The sequence below is a fragment of the Phoenix dactylifera genome, chromosome 17, assembly GCF_051530095.1.
Source record: "Phoenix dactylifera cultivar Ajwa chromosome 17, Ajwa_hap1_PhDact_Kaust_v1.1, whole genome shotgun sequence".
NCBI lineage: Eukaryota > Viridiplantae > Streptophyta > Magnoliopsida > Arecales > Arecaceae > Phoenix > Phoenix dactylifera.
In genome coordinates this window covers 19,744,828-19,770,197 of record NC_143206.1, presented here as the reverse complement: position 1 = coordinate 19,770,197, position 25,370 = coordinate 19,744,828, and the positions used below count along the sequence as shown (strand labels likewise).

At 37.6% G+C, this 25,370-nt stretch overlaps 2 protein-coding genes across 12 annotated transcripts; both read right to left on the bottom strand.

The window, feature by feature from the left end:
• Positions 1–332: 332 nt before the first annotated feature.
• LOC103716781 (serine/threonine-protein kinase ATG1c-like) lies at positions 333–16,047 on the bottom strand. Of its 2 annotated transcripts, none has more exons than XM_088713477.2 (13): positions 15,907–16,047; positions 11,756–11,873; positions 11,581–11,639; positions 9,660–9,724; positions 6,988–7,081; positions 6,823–6,903; positions 6,638–6,743; positions 2,885–2,957; positions 2,419–2,792; positions 1,964–2,334; positions 1,192–1,480; positions 1,009–1,079; positions 333–734 (listed from the first exon to the last, which is right to left on the bottom strand). In XM_088713477.2, exons 1-13 carry the CDS (start codon positions 15,970–15,972, stop codon positions 510–512), a joined length of 1,992 nt encoding a protein of 663 aa, XP_088569603.2. In that variant the 5' UTR covers positions 15,973–16,047; the 3' UTR covers positions 333–509. The 2 variants fall into 2 exon arrangements, with proteins under 2 accessions (XP_088569603.2, XP_038989054.3); XM_039133126.3 differs by lacking the exon at positions 15,907–16,047 and adding an exon at positions 14,329–14,997.
• DFB (DHFS-FPGS homolog B) lies at positions 15,783–25,010 on the bottom strand. Of its 10 annotated transcripts, XM_088713485.2 has the most exons (18): positions 24,602–24,834; positions 24,384–24,529; positions 24,207–24,272; positions 23,995–24,104; positions 23,820–23,909; positions 23,660–23,720; positions 23,175–23,258; positions 22,200–22,269; positions 21,926–21,982; positions 21,623–21,683; positions 19,303–19,349; positions 19,115–19,210; positions 18,831–18,995; positions 18,488–18,745; positions 18,266–18,344; positions 17,095–17,250; positions 16,739–16,854; positions 15,783–16,147 (listed from the first exon to the last, which is right to left on the bottom strand). In XM_088713485.2, exons 4-18 carry the CDS (start codon positions 23,996–23,998, stop codon positions 16,088–16,090), a joined length of 1,404 nt encoding a protein of 467 aa, XP_088569611.2. In that variant the 5' UTR covers positions 23,999–24,104; positions 24,207–24,272; positions 24,384–24,529; positions 24,602–24,834; the 3' UTR covers positions 15,783–16,087. The 10 variants fall into 10 exon arrangements, with proteins under 10 accessions (XP_088569611.2, XP_088569606.2, XP_088569604.2 ...); XM_088713480.2 differs by lacking the exon at positions 22,200–22,269 and having other exon boundaries at positions 16,739–16,848; positions 19,115–19,192; positions 24,602–25,008; XM_088713478.2 differs by lacking the exon at positions 22,200–22,269 and having other exon boundaries at positions 24,602–25,007.
• Positions 25,011–25,370: the final 360 nt, after the last annotated feature.

Below are 25,370 nucleotides of genomic sequence, written 5' to 3'. Positions count from 1 at the left end.
AACTTTAAGAATTAGAGTGTAAGATATTAACTGGCTTGAAGAAGCTTGGGCATCTTTTAAATATGAAGATTCTGGTATTTTGCTGCCTAGGACTAACGTGAAAGATTCTCATCAGTTGTGGTTTTCCTTATTGTTCATGTTTGATATTCAATATAGGCTTGATCCACCTCGAGACTAGGTAATCGGCGCTCCAAATTGAACAGGATGGACAATAATGAGCAACTACGCTATCAAATTGATGTTGCAAACATCAAATCCAACCTGCCTGTTCCCACCCAATGATATGCCAGATTGCAGCATCCCTTCGCACTACTACAGAGCAAGCACTCGTATAAGAGAATTGGATTGTCACATTCATTTGATTAGCTTTTCTATGTCCCACAAATTGCACCAGATTCATCATGGATGCAAAGCCCCACGGGCCAAAAGAATTACTGTACAATTAAATGAATACTACACGACCAAGCACGCTGCTTCCCAAAACACTAAATACGCTTCCTTCAAGACCTCTATTCATCCTCGCACTTGAGCGCCATCCTTTGGGACAGAGACCGACCTTGCCTGTTGTTCAGGATATCAATGTAGGATCGGAGGCGGTATCGATCAGAATTTGTGGGGGCGAATGGCGGACTGAGAGCTAGAGCGGGGGCTTCAACCAGGAGAAAATAGAGCAAGCATACTGCTTTTGAATACTGAGAAGAAGCTTTCCCTGTATTTCCCATCATCTCATCAACCTGTATTGATTGTAAACACCAGACGTTCTTAATCAATCACCATATTCTCCCCTTGTAAACAATTAAAACCAATATGTAAGCAGTTTGTCTCACAAATTCCCACAAAAAGTTTGGATACAAACCATGTTACGTGTCGTTAGAACGAAATTTCAATATACATACATTATCAACCGTGCAATAAGTAAAACAAAACCCAACATCAGCCATATAAGCCGTTACCATGCATATCATATAACAGCTAAAATTAAAAGTAGAGATGGGATATTCTACTCACAGCACCACGTCTGCCCAATGAGAGTGCAGATTGGAATATTATCTCAATCGCATCCGGCATCTCTGTAGTTTCTGCATGTGATTTATTTTCCTCTTAAGAATCAGAATCTTGCTAACTTGTAATTCAGTGAAACATTAAGGACTTTTTACTGCTGATCATTAATAGTTTTATTTAAAACCATACCAGCAATCTGCCCAAAATCCACAGCAAGCTCCTCTGCATGACTAACTTCAAGAAGAAATTCTTTTTCGATTAGTGAACACACAGCAACTGGCAGTTTAGAACCAATGGAGCTGACACATTCTCCTGTATTGGAAGCATTCTTGTTGCTCTTCCTAGTCCTGACCTCTGGAGATGGGCTTCCTTCCATAGCAGAAGCAGCCTGGGCATGGCAGATGTGCAGCGCTTGCTTCCAAATTGCAAGAACTACTAGCTGAACTGCAAATGCTTCCAACCGGCTTTCATTTTCGATCTTTCAAACCAATGTTTTCAATGGAAAGAAACATGTCAAGCAATGATTTTTGCGGAACGAAAGTAAAAATTACAATCATGAGTTAAAATTATGACTTAAATGTTCTAAAAAAGATCAGAAAGACTCAAAACATGCAAAAATAAAAAAATAAGGACAGCATACTAATTTGGTATCAGTTTGGTGATTAAACAAGCAAGCATTGGTGAACATCAGATGGCGTTAAGTAACATCAACAAAATGATACAGAAATAGAAAATAAACTAATAAATGAAACCACTGAAATGCCAGTACATAGATAAGAAACTTTAAAGACTAAAATTAGTGGTGCTCTATACTTTGTTAAAACGAGAAAATATGGTTCAGGTAAGCTTCTGACTCAACTAAAGAGGGAACATCTTAATGTTTTTAAAGAAACATTGTCCAAGATACTATAGGAATATAAAAGAGAAGTCAAAACAACCTTGTTTCCATCAGATGTCTTACCTTATCTTTCACCAACTCTGTTATGATAGACACATATCGCTGCAATGATCTAATCCTTGTCAAGCAGTGGGCTGATGGCTGCTCCATAGCATCTCCCATGTCCATTGATCCTTGTGAAGTCTCAGATGCTGGAGAGCTGTGACTTTCCAGACTCCCAATGACATGAGTTTTGTTGATTGCTGCACCAATTATTGGCATTGGTGCACTTAATGCACTAAATTCTGGAGATGCAATTGGTGAACTTTCTGATTTGCATGGTGAATTGCGTGACCGGGAGGCACTTACTGAAGAAGATGACATCTCCAGGGGTGGTCCGGGCACAAGGACATAATCATGGTCAACAAACTCCAGAGAATCTATGGCTGTAGAATCTATACATCAAAGAAAAGATAATGAGTGCCAGCTAACGAAAAAAGTAGGGGCAAAAAAAGCAAAAAAAAGACTGAGGTTGACACCTTTTGACGAAACATTGGAAGGTCTTTGTTCCATGGTTAACTTGGTATCTTTGGCATTTCCACCAGGAGTTCTGTGGGAATCATGCCTATAACCAGCAGCTTCTAGATTATTCGTGGAATTATATCCAGGAACAACGTCAATATTTTTGGATGTGCTACCAACAACATTTTTGTTTAATCTGATATCAACAGAGAACCCATAAGTGGTCCTCACTGAGCTCTTTTTCATGGCCAGAGATGGACTTCCATCTTGCCCACTGGATTCATCATCTAAAGGGAAAGGCAGACAGTCTTCATGAGAACTTTCTCCTGATGGCCTAGTTGGATTACAGTCAACCAGTGGAGTGCCATCTCTCACATTGCACGATGTTCGCCTGCTTATGCAACACAGAAAAATTGCATATTTTAATATGTTCCAGAAAATGGTGTATGGTAATGCTGGAGCATCGGATTCAGGATTCGTTACCTCAATCTTTCATCTAATGGATGCTCCGAAAGAAATTGGTGGTTGAAGAACTCCTCAAATGTCAGACGCTCGACTGAAAGCATGGGTGGCTGTGTTAGACTCTTAAGGTAATACACCTTTATCATTGTATCTTAACAATTCACATGAGTGAATAGATACGCAAGGCAAAATTATATTAGCCAGCACCAGTGGAAACTGAAAAAGGACACAAATCATAATTCCTAGATATGGTAACAAGAGCATGAATACTATCTGATAATATCTCCGAAACTGCACATAAGCCTCTCTCTCTCTCTCTCTCTCTCTCTCTCTCTCTCTCTCTCTCTCTCTCATGCACACAAATGCATACATGTGCACACACATGCACACGCATACGCAAACACGTGCACACATGCACACACACACACAACAATATTTCCCAAATCTGAGTCTGCTTTGAGGTCAAATAAGATCAGTATACATCTGGTCAGACATCAGTTAGCGAAAGAAGACAGCAAAATCAATTTATGAAACAAAACCTTTGAGATCTGTGAATCATCACTTGATGGAATCCACTTACTACAAGAGCCAGGTTGTCGGTCATTCTTTTACACATCATTGAAAAATCGTGTAAAGAATTCTAAAAGGAGTTCCCCCTCTTCATTGAAAAGGGAAGCATAAAGAATGGAAGACTCCCAGCACAATAAATCACACAACCAACAATGTGATTCAGCTCCAGACCCATGGCCACTTCCCAGCTTCCCCTCATCTCATGGACATGCATCGCTATCATCAATAAAAACTACTTCATGATCACCTCGATCTTGCAAGAACTCACCCAAAAATGGAAAATACATTGTTGGTCCTGTATTAATGCTTGCGCCTCAAGCAGCCCCCACTATATACAAAACCGCAGAACCCTCAAAGGGACATCCACCTCAATCTTGCAAAAACTCGCACAAAATAACTCTGATCAAACTTGACTACAAGTCATTTCTCAGAACTGGACCACATCAAATCTGTAATGGTCGATGGACTCTTCAACAGTAGGGTGCTAGGAAATCCTGATGCCACAAGATAAAAACCTTCATAAAGCCTTCAAGATATAATATTCACCCTCCCCATTACCCTCTTTGCAACTGTTCAACCTTACCATAACCCATATATGAGATAGAACGAGTGGGCTTAATATTATAATCTGAATCCTCAGAGGATATCATCTGGGATATATCAAAGAAATATCCTATTTCACAATAAAGGCACAGGTAGGAACAAAAACATAAATTTCCAAGTAGCTGGACTTGCATGCATCACAGGACTCCAAAAAATCAATGCTTTGAAAACTCCGTAGCAAGCTATCTGCATGTGCGAAGTCCTAAAAACTTAATTTCAATGACTTACAATGCTTAGTATTGACCTAGATCATGAAATTCCAAATTTGATGCAAGACAACCAAAGATGCTCCGTATACAAAAAAGTCAAAAGAAAAAAACAATTCTGTACTAGATAATTAATGTGAAAGATTCCAAACTCAGTGAATGCAAAGAAGTTTATCTCAGCTTAAAGACTCAGAACTTTATAATAAAACAACATTCAGCTTGATGCACATGATAATATCTTATGTAAGAAAGAAACAAGAAAGATTTTTTTTCCATCAAGAGAAAAAAGAAAATAAAATATCATGCATTATGAACATGGATTTTTTTTAAAATAACTACAATGTAGGATAATTAACATCATGGCTACAGGCTTAGTATGTCTACACCAAAAGAATTTAAATGAATTGAAGAATTTATTCAGAAGTTCCTGCTTTAGAATGTATAAACATCCATTTACAGGATTTCATGGACATGAACTCTAAAGAATGTTCAAAGTTTGCCAATAATAATTGATATTGACCCTTTGTTCCAAACAACCAAAACCTTAGTAAGGATATAAATGACTGACCAATAGCAGTCCTGTCGTAACCAATTCAGATCTAGAAACTCCAAAGAAATAGTAATGGAAATGCTACCTGCCACAAGGTACCTTGAAAAACATGTGCAACTCTTAAAATAAAATTATACTAAAATAATGACTCTCTAAATCTAAACCCAAACTCCTCTCTTCAGTTTAGGCAGATGCAGCTAGCATGATGTTTGTTTGACACTAATTAGGGAGCTTTTACTGACAAAAGGGAGGGAAAAATCTGAACTACAAAAAAACATTAAACCTGCAACTGCCTCATATCAATGTGTAGCCCATCATTCTCTTCCTCCTCACCCACAGCCACAGCCCAAACTGATTAATTCTTGGTACAAAGAATCTGACATATCAACTCTTTTCTATATTACCCCTTTCTTCGTTCTCACTGAACGAATCTTGAAGTTAACCCTATAAAAGAAAATGACTGAGAGAAGCAATTCTCAACTGGAAGTTGTCTCACAGCACTTTACAAATGAACCATAACACAAGATATCCAACAAAAGACATCCAAAACCCATTTGCAACCCTTAGTACGATCAAAACCTAAAAATGACTCATACATTTACAAATGTCATACAATGCCATCGCACCAATATTGAAGATCAAACGTTGCTTGCCCAAAGAATTCATGGGAGTTCTATGCCATCGATATGATACACCTTCAACTTTCCAACAATTGTTTGCAGAAAGATTGTTGGTATGTGTCGGGCCAACAACGAATAGTGAATTTGCAAGGTAAACAACAAAAAAATTACCTTCCAATACTACAGGAGCAGATATATAAAATGACCCATGAGAAGAAGATGAAAGCTGATAGTGACAAGACAAGCCAGAGGTCTGTGGTTTTGTATAAAGATCATTAAAATGAAAGTTTGTATGCACATTTCTATGTACAGAATATATTATTGCCTGGAAGTTGGAAGATAGACTCTGAAAAGACACAAATGTCATAAGGTTGGTGATCATATTGATTAAATAAATCATAAAAAAATTGTTTACACCAACAATTATAAGCTTTTATCATTTTGTCTACATATAGTTCATAAAAGTACCCATGCCCCCTTCTAGGTAGAAACTAACACTTAAAAAGGGAAAAAAGGTACAAAACGAAATGTTAGCAGCAAGATACTTTTACTTGGGTGCCTAACTGCTTTGGGATCTCTTTAGAATCTTGATCCCACACACACCTCCTAAGTACTTGCTTACTGTCAGTTTTTTTCCTAAGAGGTGCTTCCATGAATCCACAGCCAAATCCAGTCCTCCATCTGATCCCACTTCAAGTAACCATGGGCCAAATTTATATCGGGGAAAAAGAATAACTATGATTGAACAGTTGGAATCTTCTATACAAATGCCTTTCGTATGCTAAAATTTTGCTCCTACATTTGATGTTTATAAGCATCAGACTGCTAGATCACTCCAACAAAAGCAACTTCTGTTTTAGAATTTGATTCTACATCTTACCATAAAATTAAGTGAAAAATATATGTTTTTGATTCCTAGATGCACGCTTCATGCACACTTCTAATTCAATATTCTAAGTTCCTACTTGTGTGCCTCCTGCACACTTCTTGGTTTAATTTTTTTCTGCAAGCTGTTTTTTCCTTTTCATTCTTTTGCCTACTTTTACTTTAGGCACTAAACATTAGATGATTCTCATATACTCTCACTAAAACCAATAACTGCAGTGAAGGCAACAATATCAATAATACCATCAAAGCTAGTATTAGATATGGTTTGCATAATGCAATAATAATAATAATAATAATAATAATAATAATATTTTCAAGCAAAATCTGAAATCCTTACCTGGATTACGGCGCAGTAATTTTTGGCACAGATCAATGCAATCATGGCTCAAATTGCTATCAGAAAGTAAATGTAGCACATTTGCTTTGCCAATGTTCTGGAGCAACTGGTTGAGAAAAAAATACTACATTATTGAGACCAGAAAACTGTATTAATATAACAAGCTAACATATAAATAGCCAAACCTGTGGATGACTATTTCCATCAAAAGGAGTTTTTCCAGTTATGAGTTGGAATAGGATAACACCAACGCTCCAGAGATCTGCCTGCTTTTCCAGAACAAAATGAATAAAGACTAGGTTGAGAAATATGCAGAAGGTAATTCTTACGTGGTCAGAGATGGGTGTCACCTTTGCATCATATTTCTGATATTGCATTACTTCTGGAGCCATGTAAAGAGGGGAACCACACAGAGTTTCAGCTAGGCCACGAGGCTGCAGAGACCTGCAAGGGAAGGAAGCAACTATATAAGCTTTAAAGTTCAAACATTAAAGATAGTTGAAGAACCATACACTACCGAATAAGAGGATCCATATAAAATCCAAACAGAATGACAATCGAAGAAAATGGAATATATGGACGCTATAACATCTAAACTGCCATCACTGATAATGTTAAGCATGTTATAAGGACTGGAACTAAGTGCAAGACACCAACTAGAAATCAAGATTTAATTTTCAGTTTCGTAATGCATCATGACTATGTTTGACACCAAAACAACTCATTTGATTAAGGCATCTTAAACTGTTCTGGTTGAAATCAAGAGAACAAATAGACAGAAAATAGGAGAACAAAAAAAAGAAAACATGATGCATGTAAAAAATATAGAAAGATATCGCATCTTAGAGCTTGGGATTGGAACCAGGGGATCACCAGACCTATTGTGAACCATTTTGGCCACTTCAGGTAGGTCTGGACAAGGTTCAAGAGCAAGATATGCCACATCTGAGGCCAGCTCATACATAACCCTAGAAGGCATAACTTTTACATATGGCGCCTGTTACCGACACGTCTTTTTTCTTTGAAATTGAGGTAATTATTTGAGATCCACAATGTGACTGCTTGCCAATAGTCCTGTCAAGCTCCTAATGGCCCTATTTCATGATCGTTTAGGCCTTTGAAAAACTCAAGGAAACTTTTAGACCGACCCGTATCTTCCATTCCAGGTGGAATTAGGTGGCACGACAGAAGGTAAAGTTATCTAGAAGTTGAGATTTAGCTCCAAGAAAATTTTAGCTTTCCCATGATTATTCCTTCTAGTCATTAGTTTAGGAAAATTTTAATATCTTTTAACTAAAAAAGTAATTCGACTCAGATTTTGGGACTTCAGATCGCACTAGTATATAAAAAGGTGCTTTAATCAATTCTATTATTGAATTAATGAAAACCCTACTTCCGAATTTTCATTTCTTTATCATTATTTTCTTTGAGAGTCCAAGTTATGCAAATTGAAAGAATCACCATCTTATCTCCCCAATTGAATTGCATATCTTGTCTATACTATGAATACTTAGTATAACATAAATTGGTCAACTTGTTTTGTCACCATGGACCACTGTTTTTAAAAGGTGGCAGCTTGAGCTCAACCCCTCTTAGGACCTAACTAAAACTAATATATGCTTCAATACTCAAGAATGGGGATATACCGTTGGGAAAAAGCAGAAGAAAAGGATTTCACAGGCAGAAAGGCGAAGGGAAGTTCGGCGCTCCCTTCATTTCAATTTCTTCCGGCTTTTCGACACCAGACGGAGGAAAGTAGTAAAACCAGCCCTGCTTGATCTAACCCTCGTAAGTGAAGGGTTAAATCAAGACCTACAACGAAGCGATGTTAGACATCGACTCCGAAAAATGGATGAATGCGATGAAGTCAGAAATAGACTCCATGCATTCCAACCAAGTATGAAGTCAGAAATAGACTCCATCGCTTCAAGTTTGTTAGTAGTAATAGTTATTATGGTACGACTGAGACTGAGTTTGAAAGGAGCAAGTGGTTGGATTGGCCTGACTAATTCTTAAATCATCCCCATATTCAAGTAAACAGCCTAGCGAGCACCCAAGTAGCTCACTTGGGTGGATCGAATTTAGACTCTCTTTCGGGCTGGTTGGATGTGGAGCAACTTGGTGTACTTGGCATGTCATGGCCCATTATGAATACCCATCCTTTTCATTAGTCTCAAACACCTCATCTGTAACTAAAGAGTTTCGCTTATTCTTGTTTAATTTATTAGTTCAAATTTTGTATTGATTATTTGACATTTTGTAATGTTGCTAATTTCATTAACTTAAAGCTATTTTTGTTTTAGAGAACTAATAAAAAGCATTTTATAACCTGCTAGAAAAAATCATGGTTTTTACTGGCTGATACATCATGTCACATTACAATAAGTCATTGAAATAAATGCAGAAGTTTTATTGACTTCATTTTACTTATCATTTTCTAATTGTCATATATTATATTAAAAGTAAATATTTTTAAGAATATCCATGTAAGGCATCTGTTCAGGCACCTTCCTTCTGCCAAATTGTTATGTGGTCCCCTGCCTGGTTTTTTGGGAGAGGGAGGGGGGGGGGGGATAAACTGAGAGTCAAATTATTTCAAGTGAAATAAACCATCAAAATAAATATAGGGGGAAAACAAGTCATAAGTCATATTATGTGATAGCTGGGATAATAAAGTAAGACAATCAGTTTGCTACAGTCAAAGCAACTTTTTTCCGGATATATAATGCATAACACGAGAACTATAGCCCGAGATATAGGACACTGGGTTGATGATATAGGGTTGACAACTTCTTGACATGGAAAGCATATGCCCCAATTATAATAAGCAAATACAGGGCTAGCAACTCAAGACTGACAGATTAACTTTGCATGGCGATCTATTTATTTTCCCCATGATGAAGCTTTTATGAAAAGAAAATAGCATCAGCTGCAGATTTCACATTATCTTTCCAGCAATCAAAATGAAATAATCATATGGATTTAATATGATAGTCTGAACTGAAAAATAAAGAAGACTCACCTGGCAAAGCCAAAATCTGCAATTTTCAACACAGAATTGTCATCGGATATTGAAAGAAGTAGATTCTGTCACATAATAATCAACTTCAGAGTTTTCTCGAAAATGATGAAGTACAGATTATAACGTTTATGGTGCTTATATTTGAGCAAAATTACTGTTAAGAGCATAAAACCTTTTTTTCTAGTCTTCTTAAAATATACAAAATGCAAGTTATACAACTTGAAAAACTTATTAGATATTACAATGAGTTTTATTCTATGGATAAAAGTGTTCCACAGTGAGGAGGAGCATAGCATAGCATAGCTAAAGGTATTTACATAGATATTTGGAACACAGCAGAAAAATTTAGGGTTCGCACTTCAAGCCAGTAATTTCAAAACATGGTTCTTGAATATTAGTCAACAAAGATATAAAGTGCCATTAAAATAAAAAGTTTACAAACTTCAAAATGAAAAATACAGAATTGCAAGCATGGAATATTGCAGTTTTTTGCTTTAAACGTATGTGATGGTTGTTCAAATAGCTTTAACATGCTTGTGTATACAAGTACAAACCTGTAAAAAAATCCATGCACATGAAAAATCATAAATTTAAAATCTTAATGACTACTTATTAATGAATGGATGTTAAATGTAACTAAAACATTAAAAGTTACATATGAAAAGCCATTTATTAATAAGCAAGATCCAATGTAGACCTAAGTTTCTATTTCACTCATGGGATGCAAGCAGTCCAGGGGGACCAACATAGCTCCTCTCTTCTCGAGAATTCATATATCCTTTATTGGTCTATGGACAGCTATCTCTCGAGCACAAGTTTAGATTCAGCCTCAATGGAAAATGGAGCACCTAACAACACGTCTTCACCGACCAAGAACGATGAGATCGCCCCTTTCATTCTAGGGTGATGGAGGGATCTAACCATTCAAGCCTTTTTCATACTTTTCTTAGAGGTCTAGAGAAAGCAACAATCGATAGGATTTCCCTAATCTGTTGGAGGCTTAACTAAAGATTAATTTCAATAAATAACTAAGACGAACCACGCAATACATATTGAAGGCTTAAATGAACATTAATTTTGATAAAGAATTTAGACAAACCACAACAACCTTTGATGCTCAACCTCCAAAAAGTTTCAACTTTCAAAATTCAATGTAAATCAAGGAAATCGCTAAGACTTTATTGAGAACTTGCATATAGGAGAGATTATCAATGCCTTCAATCATGGAATTATCATTTTTTTCTCCCAAAGTTGTCTTCTTCACCAAATTTCAATCAAGAACTTCTTCAGAATTGTTATCTATTGGTAGTTCTTTGATCCCATCCTTCAACACTTTCACAAAGAACCTGATTCCTTAAGTAAAAAATACACAAGTATTTCACAGTTTGTCACCATCCAAGAAAAAAATGACCATAAAATTAATTATAATATATGCCTTTACAACTTTCTCAATTTAATCAACATTATTTATGTTTTTCTCCCATGAGACTAGGCAGTACATTCATCTCCTACTGCCCTACAATGATCACCGCAGATTCAAGCATTCGCATTGACAATGCAGATTATTTTGAGAAAGATGTTGTGCACCTCAAATTGATATTATAATCTGCGATACTGTAAAAGAACTGTTGTGTTCACCCAACCAGTGTAAGCCCCTAAATCCTTTGCATGAAATTCAGAAGGCAAGCCTCCAATGAACAAAAACCTTTCTTCATTTTGACTGAACTAGAAAACAGCTTGCAAGAAAGAGTACTATAATGTGGGGATGTTACCATAGGGAATCAAGAAGTAAATGCAAGCTTCCAGAAATTTTCATACTTTGCCCTTGAATAGGCTGGACATAGGTTACCACAGTGACTATGAAAGATGGAGATTAGACATCAACAAACAAATATATACAGTAGAGAAAGGTGGAACAAGCCTGTGGCTTTAGATCCCGATGAATAACATTATTCTCACGAAGGACCTGCAAACCAGCAGCTGAAGAAGAGCAAAACATTATAAGAAAATAAATTAGAATTTTGGGTTAGTAGCATGCAACGTAAAGACATATGTGTAAAGATATTAAATATTTCCAAAACCCAAGCTAATTGTACCTAGCTGTCTCATGAAATGCTTTGCAGTTGCTTCCGGAACTCTTCCATGGCGCTGTATATACTTAGATAGATCACCACCTCTGCAGTACTCCAATATGAGATATATCCTCCCAGAGGCCTAGAATAACAAGATGGGCAAATATATAAACAAATATAATTAAGCAAGATTGTTATGATATAAGAAGCACTCTTCCTCTCTAAGATATTGCTTTAATCAAAGGAAAAATCCATAACCAATATGCACTTTCTTAGTTAATCAAGATTATATTGTAATTTGTACATCAGTAGAGAGCATTTTCAAAACCTCCAGCCAGTATAAATTTTCTATATCTTCTTCTCAGATTGTAAATTCTCAAATTGAATCCATTCCTATGTAATTGAACCATCTTTGGCTTGTGCTTCATATAAGGATGCCATCCCATTTGGTTCTCCATCACCTTGCTCCTTGCCACCACTACAACCATGTGCCAATGGGAATACAAAATTCAAGTCATCTCTACCAAGCCTCATGTACATCCATCACTCTCAATGCTTAAGCTCCTGCATCAAGTAGTCCAAGTAACACTTTTCTTGATTGCTGAGGTATCACTAACACGTGACAATCACAAGATATTCTGAATCTGCATCTCTATATTATTCTCTGAATTTAATTTGAATTGAAGACATCTTTGACTATACGTTCATCCCTCTATACCTCTGTCTAACCGATAGTGGAAGTTCAACGGCCGACTGAGTAAAGGCCACATGCCGGTACTAGAGAAAGCTGAGTAATGATGAAAGGGGGCCTTGTTCCTGATAACGAAAAGTAAGCCAAGCATTAAGGTGCAACGGATAGGCCGAGCATCGGAATAACATGCCGAGCGCAGAAGGCTGCTAATCAACACCAAAGTGCTAGATATCAGGCTGAGTACTAAGGTATAGAGGAAAACCGATGTGCATACTAAGCAACCAGATGTTGGATTGAGTAGCTAAAGCAATCAGCTTAGAGATCGGCCTAGCACAAGATACTTAGAGCAAAATCTGAATATTTAATTTTTGGCCTAGAGAAAGGTATTGGGTAAAACAAAATCGAACAATCAGTGGGCAATTACCAAGGATTAGAACGTGAAGATTAGAGGTAATGCTTGGGATCTAAACCAAAAGTGGTAAACTGACATACATATGGCAAGTTAGTAAACGGACATCTATCCAGCGGTTAAGAAAATCGTGTATAAATTTTAAGTTGTACCCATAGAGAAGGATCTTTTGTCGAATCATTATCATATTTTATATTTGTACCTCTGTTATTTTCAGTTGATGTTATCTTTTATTCCCCATAGCTTAGTTCCTTAGGAACTATTCTCCAAGTGAGTAGCATCTTAGTAGTGGAAGTCCTTGAAGGTTCAAGACAGTAGGACCTACTAAGACTTCTCTATCCTTTCTGGTTTGAACTGGTGGCATGCCCACAAATTGGTCCAGCTAATAACTTGGTCCAGCACCTCTCGTACCTAGAAAGCGAACAAACACCTCCAAAACCCAAGACTAGAATAATTAAATGTGTTCAAATTTCTATCGAAGTGTCATCCCCATGAAAACAAACAAAATAATTAGTCATTTTGATTCCCTTTATTCCTAAACCTTATCATCCACAATGTATCTCCATCATTCCAGCTAGACAGGCTTCTACACACTAGTTTCATCAACCCACTAAGCCCTTGAACTTTGATTAGCAATTCACAAACACAAACCTAAGGGGTCAAAATCTCTAAAACTATCCGGTAATTGTAAGCTTTTCTGGATGCAATCATTAAAAATATACTGACTGTTCACTTCTTATACATACACTAATAGTCAGGTAGCAAAAGTAAATGGAGTATATTTTCCAACTGCTCAAATCCCTGCTCTAATTTCATTCGATAACATTCCATCCTTAGCAAACAACACTACAAACTCTCCTTTTCTCTTATTTTTTTAATTAAGAAAAACAATGAGAAAAGGGCCTGAAAGTCAATATTGGGTCCTGCTAAGCAAAATCAGCAACCTTATCCACACAAATGGATGATTATTAGAGAGCTGAATACCTATCAATGATGCATGGTAATAGTGTAAAGAATCAGTAGGAGCCATCATTCTCCCGTTCAAAATTTTTGGAATACCAGCAACCATCTAAAATGGCAATTTCCGTATCTCAAATTCATAGAATCTTGGAATCTAACGAATTGACCCCTCATGTTTCCCCATGATTCCTCGTCTGATTGTCAATTCACCCTCATGTGCACTAAATCACATTGATAAGCAGGTAGGGCATCCAAAAAGCCCCTTAACAGTACAATCTAATTTCCATACTACGAAGAAGAAAAGGAACTCATATCTAACGGTGCAATTCTGCCTTCCCAACCAATGTCATATCTTCACTTTGAAGAACTGATACAAGATAAAGAAAGATGAAAGAATCTGAACTATCGCGAAACAAGATGTCTAAGAACTAGCTAACGCGGAAAAGAAGAAGAAGAAGAAGAAGAAGAACCACCGACAAAGAAAACGAAAGCGGATAAGAAGAAGAGGAGGAGGAGGAGGGAAGGGAAGAAACCGACCTGGATGAAGTCGTGAAGGGCGATGACGTTGGGGTGGTTGATCTTTCTAAGGAAGAAGACCTCGGAGAGGAGGCTCTCCTGGAGCTTCTTGCCCATGCGCTCCATGACGATCTCCTTAACGGCCACCTCCGTCCCCCGAACCCGGTGCCGCCCCAGCCACACCTCCGAGAACGCCCCCGACCCGATCCGCCGCACGATCATGTACTCCCCAACGACCCGACCTCCTCCTCCTCCTCCTGCTCCTCCTCTGCTGCTGGGGCTCGCCATCGACCCTTCTTTTTTTTCTCTCTTTTTGTCTTTTCTTTTTTAACCGAAGAAGAAGGTGAAGAACCCTAGACGAGACAACGAGGACGGACGGAGAGGAAGAAAGACAGGAAGAAAGAAAGAAGATATCTGTGTTCTCCTCCGCGTCCTCCGGTTCCGTAACCAGCTCGAAAAGCGTCCGTCCGGCGGACGAGACAATTAGGGGGCGGGGGTCGAATCGGGACAGAATCTTGAATAAGGGAAGCGAAGCTTCTGATACTACGTCTCCGTCCGATCCACGGAAGGTAGAGGCTTAACCCTCCGTCGGTCTGTGACTTTGATTAGGGGATTCTTTTTGTCAACGCTGTGAACCTCAAGGCTCAAGCTAAGAGGGTTAATAGTTTATCCTTATCGCTCGTTTGGGATGATTAATAACGTGGTCGGTGAGGGCGTAACATGCGGGTCCACGGGAGAAAAAAAAAATACAGGTCAGCAGACGCGTAAGCCGCCCGGCGAAAACGGATGGAAGAACCGACGGTGGATGATGGTTAGGTGAAATGCCGCAGGGCAAGACTTGATCAGGGCACCACCTACCGAACGAAGACAGAAGATAACCATCACCAGCAAGGCCAGGTTGGATGAAGTTATTAACCATCACGGCCAGCGAAGAAACAGGGATCGGGGATGATCGGCTGTTGATACAGGAACGTGAAACGCTGTCAGGTTCCGGTTGTCGAGAGGAACCACTTTACATACGCTGGTCCACACCCCAAACCACAAAAACAAAAAATAAATAAATAAATAAATAATAGTTAGTTAATTTAACTACGTCCACCATGAAATTGCTTTCGGCCGTGATAGTCTGCTTTGAGAGTCTAAACCACGCCAAATCTCACCATGTCATCCACGTCGAAACCCACGTCAGACCCAGGCTGAAAAAAAAGCACCCACTCCGCCATGAATGTTAGAAGAGGTGCCATCACAGGCCATCGGTGCTACCTGATCGATCGTGTTGCCTCGGGATACGGATACCTTAACAAAGCAACTGAAATATGAATGATGAGTCCCATAACTTCATGTTCTCTTTTCCGCCTGTACATGCGCTTTTTCTTTATACTCCCCATGCAACAAAAAGGCATGAATCCTGATGACCCCAATGCAATCAGTTCCCAGATTATTTGCTTGGCATGATATTGACCATAGGCAGAAGATATTGGAAATGTATCAATAATTTTAAGCATCAATAAGGGAAAAAAAATGTGGCAGTACCATGTCAAATCAATCTTTTTCAAATACAGAATACGAAACATAATTATATTGGCAGGCCTCCTTAACCTGAAAATTCCAAGCATCCTTTCTGACAACACTGTTTTGCAACAGAGCGATGACCTGGAAGGCCATAAGAATTTCCTTTTGATCTCCATTGACATTTCATTTGGACAAACAGCCAGCAGCCACCAGGTACTTTCAACCCACCTGAATTGATTCTCAATTAATCAAATGAAGAATTTTTGTTTCACTTCTTGATCAATCTCAACACATCCCCCACGAGGTGCAATGAACCAGTCACTAGGACCTAAAAGAAGCATGACACACATGTTATCATGATGACACACATGATTGGAAAGTAATAAAAAGTAATACAGTCAGCAGAACGTTCTCCATTTGAAGGATAAGTCTGCGCTGGCAAAAATCTTCTTGCTTCCAAAAAACAGTACACATCATAAATTACAAGAGTCCAATGCACCTCCAATCATGCGGGGAAAAAAGGGAAAGAGAGAATTTCCTTCTTTTACATTGGCGAAAACAATATGGCCTAGGCTCACATGATGCATATTCTCATAATTATAGTGCAAGCCATAGTGCACTGTCACTTATGTTATTTTTTTCATGAATAGACAAAGTTATACAGCAGGAACAATTATATAATCCCAGTTTACAATCTCAAGCAGAACCTTAATGACATATTGCATCATTTAGAAGATGCTTTTGACATCTGACATCATGTAAACTATGAAACCCATGAATTTCACATTTCCACATCAGAAATAGATGTCAATAAGAATGATGTTTTGGGATATTAGTAGCATATAAAGGCCAATTAAGTAGTTTCTTAACTAATCCAATACGATATCATCTTCTACTTGGACATAAAACAAGCCTGTACCTGAAAACGAGCAGATCGGTTTTGCTGAGCATTTTCCCTGAGCCACCTAATAGCCATAGGGAGTGAAGAAAATACTGAACTGCGCTCGTGATCCCTTGTGTTACTTAGTCCTGCATCTTTTCAAAGTGATAATCTATGATGTTATTTTTATCAACTGCTACTAAATAAAAGAAATTATCGAATGAAAAATATTATCCAACCAAAAAGAAAACACAAATGAGAACTATTATCATACCAAAAAACAAAAAGATCTGAGGGTGAACTAATTTCTTTTTTATAGATTCTATAATTAGCCAGAAAAACCTTAGCATTCCTTACACAAACTAGGAAGAAACAAGCATAACATGTCATAATACCTTTGTCGCTGCAGGCAAGGCTTTCCCACACTTTCTGTAGTGTCAGCTGCCAGGACAAATCGACATGCTGAGGATCTGCTGGTGGTGATGCATGGGAACCAACCTTGTTATAAACTGACTGGTTTGGTACAAAAAGAGCCTTGTGGAAGTGGACCCCTGAGATAATCATCAGTTTATGCTGGTTACACAGTCATGTCCAAGTATATGAAATGTCATAGAAATGTGTATGGTCATCATTCCTTAAAAAATGCGAGTATAGTAACCCAATGAATAGCTCCAGTATTGTTGATAACCCCAGTCATTCCCCTAAGATATGTGAGACCAGAAAGCACCAGTTCCCATGTTCTCTCATTACTAATAGAAGAATTCAGAGCAGAGATGTGTCTTGGACTGCCAAAGACTAATCTGTACTCTGATAAATTCCCAGAAAGCAAGACACAACCTCATGCATAGAATAGATCGTGCAGATCTCATTGTAATTAATATGATGATTCTAGTTAATTACAAAACAAAAGATCGATGTTTTATGCAAATGTTTAAGCTTGAAGTGCATAAAATAATTTAGCCTTATAATCAGGGAAAAGAAATCCCTGTGAGCATTCATAAAATTTGGTGCATAAACACTGACATTCCACTGTGGTAGTCAAAAACAGCCATCACATGGCACTTTTGAGTAGTTTAGTTCATATTTATCCTCTAATACGGAAGTAATATATAGATAGGAAGTCCATTTATGGCCCAGTGACAGCACGAGCAACACAAGCCATTGAATGAAAATCATGATTTTGTAAATTATTTTGCCAGTTTGCCGGCTTAGTAATGTCAAAAACATTAAAAGGCATTAAAACAATACCTACAGGAAAAAAATTAAAATTAAACGGAAACGTGATGAGAAGATGCTGGAATCATGAGACTAGTAAAAAAAAAATATAACTGAGGATAAATACACATCAAAGAATATGTTCAAAAAAAATAAAAGAAAGAAGAAAGAAGCAGGACATGGAACTAAGTTGCAAATTTTCCAAAATTTAAACAAATTATGTTAAGAAAATATTGGGCTAGCAAAAAGCTTCAGAAGGCGGTGGGATGGGTGTTATATTATTGGCTGTGAAATTTGATCGCTATCTGCCCAAAACCATTGAATCAAATGCAAAGCTTTCATGAAACTTACCATGCTGCTCACAAGTATTTACGAGACGTGGAAGCAATAACTGAGGATCTCTCACTGACATGCAATTGAACAGAAGTATCTGCAAGTGTTGTTTTTTAAAGAACACTAATAAGACTCACTGTCAGAGATAATGTAACATAAAGAGTGGAATGGGAAACCAGTAAACATGCGTAGAAATAATATTTTTCCCATTTAGGTAACTGAAAGGCAATCAGATTTTACCTGTCTAGCATTGCAACTATCATAATGTTGTTCCCCTTGGGTATCTGAGTGTTGAGTATCTTCTCTGATAACATGTGAGAACCATCTTGCACACACCTCCAAACTTTCGGGGCTATGCGCTCCATCCAAATAAAAAACCAAGTCCCCAAGGTTGAAGTTCCTCTCTTGTGACCTTAAATGTGAATCAGGGACAATTTGTGCTCGTCCTTGAAAACTGGCTTTTGTGAGGCCTCTGACAAACTGCTCGGGTAGAAAGGTCTGTTTTCAATGCAGAACATGAACTTATCATGCATATTAATCAAAACAGGAAAAGAAAAGAAATACACCAGCTGATCAAACTTACAGCATCTTCAAAATTTATGCCTTCTGTATTTCCAGTTTCTTTAAGCCAAGCTCTAGACAAAGAAATTGCAAGGCTTGCATTTATGTATTGATGTTCACCATCAAGTCCAAGATGCTGATCCTTCAGTGCTCCAGAATCCAGAGGCGATACTACATGCAGAGGAATCTGTAACAGAATAAAGTCAACAATGTTGATTATATGGTCATTGGATATTACATTCTTGTTAATGTAACAACATAGGTTGTACAAGATCTTCATTGGTTGAACTTTGTTATACTACTTACACCTAATTGAGAAGCCTTATCCTTGAGCACAGACATTGCTTCTTCTGGCTGAGGCACGGTGTAGGCTGCAACTTCTCGCTGCATTGAAATGAACAACTGATGGAATTTAATGAAAATATGGAAAATTTGTTTGCAGCTGGTAGTAAGTTATTGTCATAGAAACATTTTAATAAGAACATAAAAAGAACCTTAAAGATGCCAGATTTCTCTCCAGCAATTTCTCCCAGTGTATTTCCTGTTCATGGCACATGGAGCATTTAGAAACCAAATTAACTTTTTCAAAGGCAACAGCAATTGAACTTTAATCTGAACGTATGCATCAAGAATGTCATCTTTCCTATGACTCCTTTTGTAGTAATCTTCCCTGAATGTGTGCAAACAAGCTATGTATTTTGGAGATTCTATTCTGGTAGGCTTGGTAAATAAATATTCTAAGCTGCAGGCACTTCCTTTTTGAACCACTATGAGCAGCATATAAGTCATTCTCAACTTACGCCAATCTGGTGAAGGAACACTAGCTGGTTAAAGAGTTGCCTACCAATTTGTGTCCCACACAGCAGTAATACGATTGATGAAATCATGGGTGACACAGAAAGATTTTGTTAGATGAAAGCATGATCATCCAACAGGGGAATATTGACTAGGATAGGTTCCAATGAGTTGTATAATTTTAAGGTTCCAATGAGTTGTATAATTTTAAATCCCAAGAAAAATGAGATTCCTAGAATAGAATTTTAGAGAGTGGTCACCAAGAGCTGCGGCAGTGGGCAAAAGGAGAAAGAAAATCATCTTTAATGCAAAAGAAAGTGATCAAGGAATCAATACAAAGGATCACCTCGTTAATTTCTCATGAAGGCAACTAAGATAATATTTTGTGGAATTGTACCTTAAAGGATTTGATTCTAAAATCAAATTATTTACAACCAAAGGTTATGCAAACATCATATGACGAGAGAACAAAAGAAATAAACAGCATCAATATCCCAACAAAATAAGCTCTAGATAGGAAAGTTGTTCCTGAATCTGCAAGAGTGTGCCAAAAAAGATATCTGAAGTTCGGATTGGAATTAGTCAAAAATCACCATAGATCATACTGATTTATAACATTATGCTCTAATCTGCCCTAGAATTGATCCCAGGCACTAATCACAACATAGAATACATATTATAACTCAATTTAGTTTATTAAGATATGTATAAATTAAAGTACCCATATGTTTTGAACACCTTGAGATGGGGCCATCCAAGTTTTTCTATGGAACGGGAGGTCCTGTGTACGGACACTTGGGACAGTGGATGTCCTATATCATCCCAGTTTTCCTAACTTCTCTCATCTTGACACTCAGGATGGTGGGATGTCACACCGTGCAACCGGTATTTAAAACTAACGGTTTTAAGTCGACGTACTGTCTCCAAACTCCACGTGTAAGAAGGAATTGTATCTGATAGAGGAATCATACTCACGAAGAACCAAATCCAATTAAGAGTTACATAATAGCTTTTTTTTTGTTCTTCGATTATAAAATTAATCTTGATCTCTAGCATCCATCCATTTCGTAGGTTACAAGAAACATTGGTTGTATGTACTGTCATGTGACTTTTCTAACTAATCTTAGAAACCACAAGTGATGATCCCCATGGGTATTCATTGATATTAATCCTCCTAGTTGAACTTCCAGATCCAGTTATATAGATATGGTTCGCATAAGTTATCCCCTTGACTGTAAGTTGCAAGAATCCTAAATTTAAGTAAACAATCTAGAAAATGTAGATACATGTAATTTTGCATGATATTAATCGAAGATCCTAAATTTTGTGTATAAAGTCAACCTTTGAATGTCCAGACCCAAAACCACCCCGAGATAATTCACAGACCAAATATAACTTCCCTGTGATTGGAGCTACTTTCTTGGGAATTGGATCTATAACTAGCAATAAAGAGATAAGGGCATATAAGGGATCTTAGATCCAAACTCAGTGAAACTAGGAACTCAGTTTTCCTAGCACAACAAAGTTTTTGACACTGGTCCCTGTTTTCTCATGAGTCCTCAACAATCTTAATGAACCTCTTGAGCATATTTTTCCACTATTTGTAATCTATCATATTCTTTCTGTAGATAAAATAAATTTAAATTATTTCACCTCCAATGTCTACACAAATAACTATTCCTAGGTTGAATTAAATCATATAAAATTCAATAGACTCAGAATTTTGATTTAGAATTTTGATTTTATTTTTATTTCACCACCCTCTCCTATGATTTTGTAGTGTTGTTTTGTAAGTTAAATTTTCTAATAATTACTGCAATTTTAAATATCAATTTTTTACTAAAGCTACTACAAATTATGAAATGAAGAGACAAAGATCTCCATAATTTATTGTTGTCAGGAATGTATATTTAGATCTTTCAGCACAACAAAAAAGAATTACACATGCATAGACCGTGACTGCATGCTCATTAGTCTATGCAGAAAATATTCTTGAAAAAAAAAAGAAATACAACTAACCAAGAATTTCCATATGGTCGTACCCTAGGGAAGATATTCCACAAACAATAGGTTTCTGCACCTGAAAAATGATGACCAGTTTTATGTCAATTGACATGCTCCAAAGTGAGAGCATTGATAAAATAAAATAATGCCCTTGACTTATTCATCCTCTAGTCAATTCATTTCAGGCAATAACATATCAATTACTTATGATGATATAAAAGACTGTTAGAATTTTTAAAAACATCCAAATTATATCACAAAGTCATGATGTTTTTTGCTGGAAAATCAATATCTTAACTTAATAGCATTTGTACGCACCACGTTAGTTGCATCAAATTTTCCACCCAAACCAACCTCAAGAATAGCAACATCTACCTGTTTCAGTCAAAAATACGTTGTTAAAATAGTGATTGCTTTCTCCTAATTTCATCTGTTACTGGAAAGATTGATGTACAAAGATTGCAAACTTCAACATTTATAGCCAATATAAATGTGATAAAACAAGAAGAAGAAGAAGAGAAGATGGAATCAACATGAAAACATCAAAATAGAAAGAAGCATAATCACAAGAGAAAGTAGAGAATGGGATTACATGAAAGATCTTGCAACACACTGGTCTGCCATGCAACACATTTTGTACGGAAACTAATTTGCATCCATGCCTGCTTGATAAATAAAAGACAGGCAAATACAAGAATCCTTATTGAATTATAATGGTATAAGGCACATGTAGATCAAAGTTACAATGGTAAGAAGAGGAAGCAGCAATATCCTATACACACCCAATGAGGTCTCTGCTTCAATATCACATCTTGTCCTAACATAAAGGAATGAAGGTGCTTAACAATATATAGGCTAGAACTAACCCTACAAGCTAAAGGCTTAGTATACTTGAAAGATTTTGAGAATCATCTTATGATTAACTTTCAAGAGATGGCACTGCAATAAAAAGTAACACCTCTTTTGGAATTTGATTCTTCTTGCTAGGTAGTTGTTTATTACTTTGTTTTGCCTACTTTTAATTTGAATTAGTATTTCATAACGATATTCTACAGAGAACCATATCCAGCAAAAAAGAAATTTTTTAAAATCTTTTACCGCTTACATTCTTTAAGCTGAAAATAAATCAATAGTTTCAGAGAGCTGCTCCCACATTGCTGGAATGAGGCATGTTCAAAATACTTCTAAATATAAAAGGATTAAATAGAGAGCCATGAAACTATAGCTAACTGCCAAGTAGGTGAGGTCCAATATATCTTCAAACTGAAACAAGGGCCATCTTATCGTATTTTAAATGCTGTTGTGATAATACCATACCAAAAAAGAAAACACAAGACAAAGCCATGCTAGCTCGATATTCAGCCAAAGAGCAAAGCTGACATCAGTATAGTAAGCATTTAATTTACATAAATCCAGCACAGAATTCCAAATTAGCTTCTAAGAATAAAAAGAATGTAATAATACGAAAGCAGCTAAAGAAAGACATTAACGATAGCACCAGAGATCTATGATAAAAGGAAAAAAAAAAAGAAAAAAGAAAAAAAATGAAAAGAATTGCAGCATTGACCTGCTCAGCTGAAAATATCTTGAATGCAAGCAAAGCAAGGAACCGGAAGTAGGTTGGCATGGGTACATCATCATTAGTTTTCTCCTGCAGGACAGAGCAAATACACCTCATGAATCGACTATTCTTAAATAAAGGGCAATATTTAGGGCCTATTTGTATTGCTTTTGTTTTCAGTTTTTGTTTTCAAAAACTCCATAAGAGAAATGAATTTAGACTGAACATGCATGGTGCAACCTTTTTTTTTTATTTGTAAAGTGTTCGTAATATCTTCAGACCTTTTGGAAGCACAGAATTATTGCTTTCAGAAAAGAGCGAAAATAGAAGCAAGGAACAGCAGAATTTCCTGAATCTCCATGTGCTATTTCGCCGATTTGCAGAGAAACAAAAACAGCAATGGGCTTGCTCAAGCTATTTGTGCTTGGCAGCCAAAGCACTTAAGCTAGCTCATAATCTCATATATCTAACAGTATTAGAAATATATATACCTGCAGCCTGTTCCAACACCACCAAAAGTATTCCAAAAACTTCCCTTCTGAAATTTCCACCCTAAAATTCTCAGGTCAGGGAAAAGAAGAAAATCAGTATTGACTGCAGCTAAAACTAAAATATCATAGATTCTGAAAAAAAAAGATTGCAGAGATGCACTTGAAATGCAAGATGACAGCCCCATACAACAAGTAATCTCGATTAAACCAACCAAATACCAGTTCTTGCATTCGGCAGAAATCCTTGCATCTAAGAAAGAACAACATCAGATCCAGATCCCTGACTGGGTCTGGAGCTACAGTACTTGATTAAGTTTAGGAATTCAAAAGCTTACCCATCTATCCTAAACCGCTCCCGGACATCGATTAAGTGAGGGGATGTAAAGAGCCCAGTCCGAAATCCACAACACCGCAGAATAGCTTCAGTGAACACGCATGTCGAACCCTACGAGATTTATTCAAGATTTCATCCAGAGAAAGCCCACATCCATCTGATTCGGCAGTGAAACTTAAGAAAATGAGAGGCAAGGCAAAGTATTGTACCCACCTTTCCTTTAGTCCCGGCGACATGGATAACTTTCAGTTGAGAGATCGGGCCATCCAACTCTAGCATCTACCAATCCAAACCAAACATGTAATTGGGAAATGCCAATACAAAGGCAAAAAAAATAAAAGAAAAAAATCGGGGAAGATGCCTACGAATAGAAGAGGAAGAAGAGGCAACCTTTAGATAGTCAAACATTAGATCGAAGTTGTCGCCCTTGTTCGTCCCATCAGCTCGAGTGCGTCGAGTGATGAGAGAGGACAGGCAATTCAACGACTCCTCGTACAGCGCCAGCGAGCCGTCGCGCTCCGACGATCCAACGCCCCCTAATATTAGAAACGAAAAGCCATCATTAAAATCACATGGACCCTCGAAGGAAAGCCGGATGAGTAAATTACCTCCAGCCGCCATGCCTAGAGTCCACGATCCAGCGCGAAGCCGATAGCTTTCTGAAGCTCGGAGGGAGGGAGTCGCAGAGAGCGAGCGACACCGGGTGCAGCGGAATGGAATATTTCCTCCGAACCCCCGTATGATGGGGGCGGTTGTTACACGGGCAGATGGGGATGGGGTTCGAGGCGACAGCAGATCGGGCGCCACCATACTACTCGCGTGCGGTCGATCAGTCCGCACCAAAGATTTTTTATCACAACCAGAACCAAAAGCGCTTCCTTGCCTCCACTTACACCCGTTGATCTGAACCGCCTGGCTGATGTTTCGTCTCCTGACTGCTGCAACGGCTCTGATTGTAGCGCCCCAGGTTCTGCCGACTTTATATCGCATTTCAGATTTTTTTTTAACAAATATACACCCCACCGAGAAAGTTTGTCGAGAGGCGTATCAGGCACCCGATACAAATACAAACTGATATGTCGGCCGATATTAAGAGCTTGCGAATATAAGCTGATACGTTTCAAACCTAAATTATGACCTTTAAAAGAGCTTATTTGCTGGCAAAAACAAAAAAGACACTGACAAAACGACTGAACGTCGTCCAAAGCGAAGAGGCAGGAAGCGGATCTTCCGAAACGCAGGTTGTACGATCATCCTACAACATAAATCTGGATAAATGACAGATTTTGATGGATCTCTTTTCCTGAAAATAAAAATTTGACAGATTTTGACGGAACTATTTCCAAAAAAACAGACAGAAATTTTTGTGAAATTAAC

What these genes read in the sequence shown, in the direction of transcription:
- LOC103716781 (XM_039133126.3), bottom strand. Translation starts at nt 14,595, where the DNA reads ATGGCGAGCCCCAGCAGCAGAGGAGGAGCAGGAGGAGGAGGAGGAGGT. An exon ending in CCCTTCACGACTTCATCCAG is followed by an intron (nt 11,874 to 14,328) that starts GTCGGTTTCTTC and finishes TTGTTATTCTAG; the next exon opens with GCCTCTGGGAGGATATATCT. An exon ending in CATTGGGCAGACGTGGTGCT is followed by an intron (nt 735 to 1,008) that starts GTGAGTAGAATA and finishes CAATCAATACAG; the next exon opens with GTTGATGAGATGATGGGAAA.
- DFB (XM_088713478.2), bottom strand. Translation starts at nt 24,983, where the DNA reads ATGCGATATAAAGTCGGCAGAACCTGGGGCGCTACAATCAGAGCCGTT. An exon ending in TCTAGGCATGGCGGCTGGAG is followed by an intron (nt 24,530 to 24,601) that starts GTAATTTACTCA and finishes TTCTAATATTAG; the next exon opens with GGGGCGTTGGATCGTCGGAG. An exon ending in ACCGATCTGCTCGTTTTCAG is followed by an intron (nt 16,148 to 16,738) that starts GTACAGGCTTGT and finishes TGCTTCTTTTAG; the next exon opens with GTCCTAGTGACTGGTTCATT.